The following is a 9069-nucleotide window of genomic DNA, read 5'->3' as shown; positions in this document are numbered from 1 at the left end:
CATATTGACATCCATTTTATTTTCGGCTGTAGAAATTAAAAAAACCTAACTTGGTAGGCACGAAAGTGTTGTGGTTTGCATTAAATCAGTAGATCTAGGTCTAGATTTAAAAATCTAGGTAGAAGCTACTGATATAATTTTTAAAATGGAAGAGAAGCGGTCCTCTGGAAGGTTAGCACATCCTATCCTTGTCCTGTTATTTTTTTATATTAAAAGAAAAAAAATGATTTGTGAATTTAAGAAGTTAAAGTTAAAGAAGTGATGAAGCAGAAGTGATGTGATCAGACACAGGTCACACAGTCACAGTGCCAGTAGATAGTCTATCAGTTGTATAGTGTGAGCCAGAAAAATTGGAATAACTCACACAACTGCTCAACATTACTAGAGATCTAGATTTCTACAGTGATTACAGTTGATTACAGGCACATACACTGTGACCTGTCACTACTCATTCTCTGTTTCCACAATCAATGGACACCAACAAGAATATTCTCGAAAGTAGTCGATATTGGTCTTTTATGAGTCTTTATACTTTTAAAATAGATAGGCAGTAATTTATTGTTGTAGATACATAAAATCGGCTGAGACTAGTAATGTGAAAAAAAGGTGACTCATTAAATTTTAAAAAATTATTTCACATTTTTAGGAAATTTATGTTTTGAAAGTTACAAAAATGTTTCAAACTTTCATTACTGTAGCTAGTCTCATAACGCAAGTTGAATTACCTCCCCTGACCCACTTTTTTATGACCACTTTTTACTTCGTTTTTTTCAACGTGTCTCTGCACTGTTGCTAAAAATAGCATTCACACAATAACATACTGGTAACACGTGATAGATTGTTGAATGGCCAACAAGCTGATATAAAAATTATTGCGACCGGATGCGATTTATGTGAAAGCTGAGCTAGATTTAGAAAAGACAGCTAGATCTTTATTCTTATAAAATATCAGTATTTAAACTTACGCTGATAATTTGATAACTGCAATTTAGCCGTCCATTTATCTTTTAAAATGTATCTTTAGAATTTCCGTACCTTTTGGCAATTGGTCAGGAGCATCTTCGCACTAAACCCACCCATGTGGCGTACTGCAGATCTGGTATTTTTTCCCCATGAACTCGTGTTGACCTACCACCTGACTCAGACTCCATCAAGCATAGTTAACTTAAATTAGATGTTTGTTGCTACTTGTTTCAAGTGTTAGTTTTTCATATTCCTCATTTTTAATTTAGCCCTAACTAAAATTGAAGGGAATTTCCTCCAATACAATACAGGGTTTACTGTCAAATCTGACTTAGCCTACTTTTCTCTCTTGATTTGCTTGTGAGGTTTCCAAGCAAAAACAACCTGCCATGTAGCGGTTGTTTGATTTTGGAGTTTTTCTCCAAGATGGGTTGCAATCCCAATCTGCCCAGTGGTTCGAACTTGGGACTTTAGAATGAGCAATCATACTCTCTTCTTCCATACATAGATTGCAATTAGCATTATAAATTACAGAATTTCTTACTCAAATATTTCATTAGTTATCAAGAAATGTATTTACTTTGCAATGGACTTGGTTGTAATAATTTTTATTAAATTTCCTGTTTGAACTTGACGATCCATGGGGCAAGTGAAGTAGACTTCACCTGTTTCTGTGAACGTGGCAAATGAAGGGATAATGTGGTCATCAGTTTGCCTATCAGAGCTGGGTGGACTCAGTGATGTTCCACTGAATTTGAACTTATGATTTTTGAGTCGAATGCTCTACTTAAAAGTTGCTAATAGAATGGTTTACTTGCTGACTAAAACTAGTTACTTCAATTTTTTATTTTATAGCATTGCTTTATGTTAAGTTTGACAATAGTGAGTAAATGTTAAGGTCTGTCCATTGATTTGATTCAAGCCAATGTTCGGATATGTTAATGATTCAAGTTTTGTATTCATAATTTATACAATAAATAGGAACATGTACTTTTAAAATTGTTTCAAGTTTTATTGAATATCCATAGGGCAAAAAGACAAGCAAAAGTTCTTGATGAGGGATCATGGGATTGCAGTGTGTGCACTTTCAAAAATTCACCAGAGGCATATAAATGTGAAATGTGTGATGTTAGAAAAGGAACATCTACAAGGTTATACAATATATTTTAACAAATGCAGTTAATGTTAAAAAACTATTTGAAAAGTATTGATTGTTTATTAACAATAAGCTTTTAATACACAAAAATAAAAATAATAAGCTTAAAATTTCTTTAGTTAAAATAGTAGAAGTAAAAGCATTAGTTTACCAGTCTATTATAACAAAATAAAATTCAGGTTTTTTCCCCTTTGTTTTGTTTATTTAAAAGCTGGTTGATGTGAATACTTTTTAGTATTTAGATATTTTATAGATATAAGAGTAATTTAATATTAAAGTTGTAAAAAACATTATAACCTTTAAAAGTATTATTAATTTTAAAGGACGCCACGAGTTTCTAAATATTTGCTGAGTATATGACTTTATTGACTCCTTAAGACAAATATCTGAATTCTCATCCCGTTATTAGAGTCTGATTAGCCATCAGGTTTGTCAAAAGTGTTATCTCTTCTTTATTATTTATGTTTGCTGTTAATAAAATTAATATTTTCTTTTATTTACAGAAAGCCAAGAATAAATCCTCAGTTGGTAGCATTGCAAAAGGCTCAACAGTTTGTACCACCTCCAAAAAAAGAAAAGTCACACTCTTCTCGAAAAGAGAAGGGTAGCGATAGTAATTCAGATTCAAATCGGTAAGTAAGTCTCTCTCTCAGTTATTAGTATTATCCTATATTGAGCAATATTTTAATCTTTTGTCTTCTTTACACAGTTAACCGTACATGGTTTTGTTTTGTCATTATTTTCAGTATTCCAAGATTGAAAAATGTTGATAGAAGCCGTCCATCTCACCTGTCAGTCACAGTTGGAAATGTTACTGTTGTAGTGACAGACTATCAACCCAAGCCAGATCCTAGACCCTCTGACAGCCATTTAAGTTCAGATGCCAGTGATACAAATTCAATTACTGCCCCAGATCTAACGGATGACTCTTCCAGGGATACAGGTGCAACGTAATTCATATTTCCTTGGAGTTTTTGTTGTGTTTTTAAGAAATGACTTAATGGTGGTAGCATTATTGGGGGGTTGTTGTCTCAAGATTTCAATTCTTCATTATCCAGTTTTGACAAAAAAAAGTTGAGGCAACGGTTTATAAAAATTGCATTACAATTATGCTGATATAATTCATCTGGAACTTGATGCTGGTGATCTAAATAGGGCAGAGTTTGATGTTACAACTAACGCCCTTATCACACTAATATACAAACAGGAAATTTACACAAAGAACAAACATACTTGCTTCCCCCATAAATATTTTTATTGCTTAAGCTGGTTTTAGTTATGGTGGATATTTGTTGTGTTTAAATGTATGATCCCAATGTTAGAGATGTGTTAATTCTACTGACCCATAATGCATCTACTAGACTACAAATATATTTTTGTCCCAAATGTTCTTGTTTATGTATGAAGATCAGTTTCTCATTTTTTGTTAGTCCAAATGTGATCTCCTTTCACTGTTTTACATGAATGTCTGTCTGTTAATAAGAATTGGTGTTGTACAAAATGCATGATAATCTTTGTTTTAAAATACATTTTACTTATATTTAAATATAATTTCTGCATTTTACATTATAATTATATGAATATGGTGTTATCTTTGAAAAGTGTTTGATAAGTTATGTTTAATGGCTTTTATTGCTTCAGGTAGTTTTACTTTATGGTTGTAGAAATTCGGCTCTGTTCATGGTGACTAGCTGAAAACTGTTATTGAGGCTTATATACATTAGACATACACTGTTTGCACAACTTCTTTGTGATGTTTTCTCTTGTTTACTGAATTTTAAACTGTATTTAATGTTCTGTTTTATCTCTATAAATGTTTAAAATAGACAAATATTAGGATTTCTTGTCAGTTTCAAAATACAAAAAGGTTTAATTGGAGGGTTTTATATAAGAAAGTTGTGAATAAGTGCCTGTTGTCGTAAACATAAATCACCATGTTGATTCTTTTTGTAGGCTAGAAATAAGAAAACATTTTTGGGTATATATGATGTGCCACAACAATTTATAGCCTGTAAGATTTTTATTGTTAATGTATTTTATAACTCTTTGATGAAAACAAAACAAAAAATAACAAAAATGACCCCTGATAATGTACTTCATACACAGTTACAATAACTATAATGAGCTACCATTTATTTAAAAAACTTACCCAAGTTTAAAAAAAATTCTCTTTACTTGAACCTCATAAAATAGTCTATTTTCCTTTAATAACTGTCAAATTGTGCAAAGGCAGCATCTTTAATTTGGAATTTTTTTTCCTAAATGTTATATTCATCTAATAATCTTAAAAATAAAGAATATGTTAATATATTTTAAACAATTTGTAGGGCTAGCTAATTGAATTTACAGCTTACTTAAAAGTTATTTCATTATATGGTATTTTAAAATAGAATAAATGGAATATTTGCAAACATTTTTCAGGGATTTTCATTGTATGTAAATTATTTTATTCAATTTTATTTGTAAAATTAAATTGTTGTTAGTTAGTATTTATTGTTTTCATTTAGTGTGAAGTAGGGCTGTCATACTTTTCCACTTAAATGATTTTAATTTGTAAGATAATTGGTTTTGTAATAGATTTTTTTCCCTCTGTAAAACAAATACTTGTTTCTAAATTAATTTAGCATGACTTACAATATGGTAATGATTATGCATTGAAATTGCGCATAAGTAATGTTTGTCTAAATTTCGCATATCAAGGACAAGAATGCCTGCACACACTCATTGAATGAAAAATCTCCCATTAACTTGTAAATATTGTAAATACAACCATCCAACAGATGTGCATGAAAGCTCATTATTGATACATTCTCTATGCTGCACACTTGTCTGTAGTGAAATAGTCACATTGTGTCTTAGAGGTAAATCTGTCATTTGCTTTAGTTGTCAAACACCAGAAGACTCATTATATATAATCATAGTATCATATGTCATGTTCTGATATAATTTTTGTCTTCCCTTTATGAAACAAACTTTATTTACATGAATATTAATCTTGAATCAGTTGTCTCCTATCTTTGTTTTTTTTTTAAATAAATTAATGGGCATAGAACATTTTTTGGTAGTTCCTTGGAAAAATTGTTTTTTTTAGTGAAAGTAAGCTACATTTCCATAGCACAAAAAACCCTCCAGGGTATAATATACTTCTATTATTTATTGGAGAAAAGTAGCAACTGCAGCTCTGACCAATTATTGATTTAACATACTTTCACTATGAATTGATGAAACATGATGCAACAAAAATAAAGTTCTTTCAGCACATTTGTTTATTCAATTATGTATGTGTGGAATGAAGAGTTTCCAACATATTTTGCATATTGCTGTTCAAAATTTTACATTCATTAAGCATAATTCCTCTAAAGTATGCTTCATCAGTAAACTAGTGCAACTGGCAACTCATTTTATGAAAGACTGGTCAAGTTGGTAATGTCACACAGGGTAATGTGAAAATTGATTTATCAATGGTTGATGCTACCATACGAGTTTTGTATCAGACTCCCTGATTCATTGTTTGAGTTTAACAAGCTGATTAGCCATTGTCCTTCGCTTTCATCTTTTCAGTTATTTCCTGCAAGATAAAGCAATACACATAATTGAATAGGATTTTTTTTATTTGAAAATTTTTTACAAGTTACAATCTCCAATATGTTCTTAAGTATAAGAATTAGGTCATCAGGTAAAAAAAAAATACATGGAACTAAAAAGTTTTACCCGTTGAAGTTCCATAGGAAATTCTTGCAAATTAATATGTGCACAATTCAAACAAAATCTTTGAACATAAAATAAACTGCATTCCTGTAGAGAGAATTTTTTTTTCAAAAGTACATCTATTTACATTGCAATTTATGTTCATATCAAGGAGACTATCTGCAATGTAATCTACAGTGAGAGTACTAAAGCAATACTTTTAAAAACTCATTTAGGTATCTGTCTCTTATAAACAGTCGTTTAACAATACTGATTAGCCCATGTTTCCAGCTTTCAGACTAACGGGTTTTGCCAGGATTTTGCTTCCTTCCTTTATGTATTTTATAACCTGGTTTGGATATGAAAGCAGTTTGATTTGGAACTTTTGGATTAGCAAGCTTGCATCCTACACTATAACCCCACTTGCTTATTCTGTTTTATTATTAAAAATGTAATTTACCAAAGATCACTTCTGATTTAAAAAAAAAAGATTTAAAAACTTAGCCTAATTTCTTTTTGAAATAAATCAACATGATCAATACTAGTAAGACCTGCAAATTTGAGTTCAAATGTAATATCTTTCAAAAGTTAACTCATCGAGATTTGATATTTTTATTTTCTGCCACTATTAGTTTAGCCAAATGACAAACATAATTAATAGTATCTATTTTTATAAAAAAAAAACATCTACTTACATTTGACAAGCATACATTTTTCCCACACAATGAACACATTCCTCCAACATTTATAAACCCACCAGAGGTTGAAAATGGATCTTTTAGTACAAAGCAATCTTCTAGTAGTCTGGCAGTTGTGGAAAGTAAACATATAATGAAAATATGTCCACAAAAATTTTAAAATGTCAGGCCCCCACACATTGTCTACACCTGTTGTGAAAGAAGTCTTGATGTCTATCTATGAGCTTTTTTTAAGTAGAGTAAGTTATATTACTATTACAGAAAACTATATAAACCACTAAATTTGAAAGTATTGGTTTACAAATGAATCATCTTCAAGATCAAGGAGAAAGTACTCGTACACAGATTGGATGTTTATGGATAATTAACTTGGTTTTAATTTAGTAATATTTATGGTAGCTAACAAAAAATGTGAAAAAAGACAAATTTAAAAAGTTCACCTCTCAACATAGATCTAGTAACAAAAAATATTTTATAATTGTATAACTACAGGGAGTTTAATGAAAAAGTACTTAAGTAGGCCTATTGCTTTCCTCCTTTTTAAAAATTGAATTAAAACAATTTCAAATATTGTGGAACTTATAGATCTACTTACTGGGAGATTGGAGCAAAGTATAATGGTGGTCTTGACTAAATAAGAGCCATCTATAGTCTTTTTTAGAAACATGAAATGGCTAGAAACATCAGGAATTACATACCTGATACTGATATGTAGCAGCTAAATATAATAAACGAAGTGTCTATTCCCAGTCGAATGGGAATAGCCATATAAAGACTAAAGATATAAAGATATAACAGTCGTGACTGTTTTGATACATTTAAATAATGTTAAAAACACCAAGCTGAGGATGAAGCTGTCTGGTCGAGTGGAAAAATATGTGAGTGAGGTGCCAGAAAATGAAATGTGGATTTGAACCCATCAAATGCTTTTGTACCTTAGGCATTTGTTGTAGGCCACCTGTTGTCCAAACTATTTTTGCCATTATTCATAAAAGTGTTATATTTTATTTAAAAAAAAAAATTATTAGTGTTTTATTTTTTCAATTGTAATGTGATTGTGGGCAATAGGCCTAGATCTAAATACTATACTATAATTTATAATTCGGAGATAAACATTAAAATTAGGCTAAGTAAGTAGTACTAGACTAGGTCTAGTAGTAGTAGTAGTCAAACTTTGAAATTTATGTTTAAACCTATAGATTCTAGTAGTGTGTGTAGTGTAGTAGATCTAGACTCTATTACTACTATATTCTAGATCTAGATTCTAGATCTAGTAGTGTAGCAGAAGTAGGTAGCCTCAGAAAGTGAAAGACAAAAAGTGAAAAAGCCTAGAAGAAGATCTAAATGAATATTTTTTTTGTATTAAAATTAAATTTAACTTTCAAGTTAGATCTCTAGAATCTTGATCTAGATCTCTAGAATCTAGATCTAGATCTACTTGACTTAGGTATTAGATAACAGCATAATGAATGACTGACTCAATGAGCATAGATTATTGGCATAGATTAATTATAGATTGGCATAGGGCATAGACATAGCATAGAGCCATAGAAGATAGATACTAGATCTAGATAGCTGATAGTATAGCCTAGATCTATCTACTATCTAGATCTAGTAGTGATAGTGATAGACTGGTAATAGATCTAGAAATCTAGATCTAGATCTAGTAGTACTGAATAGTACTGATAGATAGACTGAGTTGAGTTTGTAGTCGTACTCGCCCTGACTCGAGTTACTCCAGTCAGAGTCCAGTCCATTAATTAATAATTCATATTAAAAAGGACGCATGTGTAATTAATATAGATCTAATACTACTTACAAAATGCACTTAGCGAAAGGAGGTTTTCGGCCTTTATAATGATAATCAAAGCTGATATCACACAATGAACAGACAAAACTCTTAAGAGATTTTGTATTTTCTTTATTGTTGGACGCCATGTTTGTAAACAAACTTGTCAACTCTTTGCTCTTTAAAATGTAAGATTACCAAACAGAAACGAGTGAATATTAATATTTGTTATCCTATTTCGTTTTAAAGTTATTTATTAAATGACTTCACTTTAAACATGTTATCAACATAAAATTAAATTGTTACTTTTGTTTTCACTTTCAAACGTCAAGGGCAAAAGATAACTACCTCAGCTAAAATTGCATCAGCATACTCACTAAAGAAGACATTATAATAATAATGATTATTTCACAGCATTTGGTGGCCTCTCCTTAGCCTTATCTATGAACAGTTTATTTTAATATAGGCCTACTATTTTAGCACAATCATTTAATTGATCTTTTAACAATCATATAAGCTAAATACTAATTTATACTTGGTCAACTGATTGTGTCTCATTGTGACATGCCAGTAAATGCAGGGGAGAAGGCGGGATTTGGTACAAATATATGAACAAGGTGGTTTTATAGGTTACATTTTATAACTTGAAAATTTCTCTGATTTTTAGAGATGTATCTATAGCAAACATGTTTTTGTGATTCAGATTTCAACCTTGTCACAGCCTGTCTTTTAAGTTAGGGTTTATCTGTGATGTTTTTTTAGCTTGTTTTCTGTAT

General features: G+C 30.6%; 2 protein-coding genes across 2 annotated transcripts; one reads left to right on the top strand and one right to left on the bottom strand.

Moving 5' to 3' along the window:
* LOC131958457 (YY1-associated factor 2) lies at window positions 1–5121 on the top strand. Its single transcript, XM_059323515.1, has 4 exons — window positions 1–171; window positions 1992–2114; window positions 2623–2751; window positions 2866–5121. The coding sequence occupies exons 1-4, from the start codon at window positions 146–148 to the stop codon at window positions 3071–3073; spliced, it is 486 nt and encodes a 161-aa protein (XP_059179498.1). The 5' UTR covers window positions 1–145; the 3' UTR covers window positions 3074–5121.
* Window positions 5122–5367: 246 nt separating this feature from the next.
* Window positions 5368–8458, bottom strand: LOC131958458 (cysteine-rich DPF motif domain-containing protein 1-like). The gene is made up of 4 exons (XM_059323517.1): window positions 8324–8458; window positions 6502–6610; window positions 5831–5914; window positions 5368–5687 (listed from the first exon to the last, which is right to left on the bottom strand). The coding sequence occupies exons 1-4, from the start codon at window positions 8440–8442 to the stop codon at window positions 5649–5651; spliced, it is 351 nt and encodes a 116-aa protein (XP_059179500.1). The 5' UTR covers window positions 8443–8458; the 3' UTR covers window positions 5368–5648.
* Window positions 8459–9069: the final 611 nt, after the last annotated feature.

The sequence above is a fragment of the Physella acuta genome, unplaced genomic scaffold (genome assembly GCF_028476545.2).
Source record: "Physella acuta isolate Inbredline_101_S28 unplaced genomic scaffold, ASM2847654v3 ptg001328l, whole genome shotgun sequence".
Taxonomy (NCBI): Eukaryota; Metazoa; Mollusca; class Gastropoda; family Physidae; genus Physella; species Physella acuta.
This window is presented reverse-complemented; position numbering and strand designations above follow the sequence as displayed.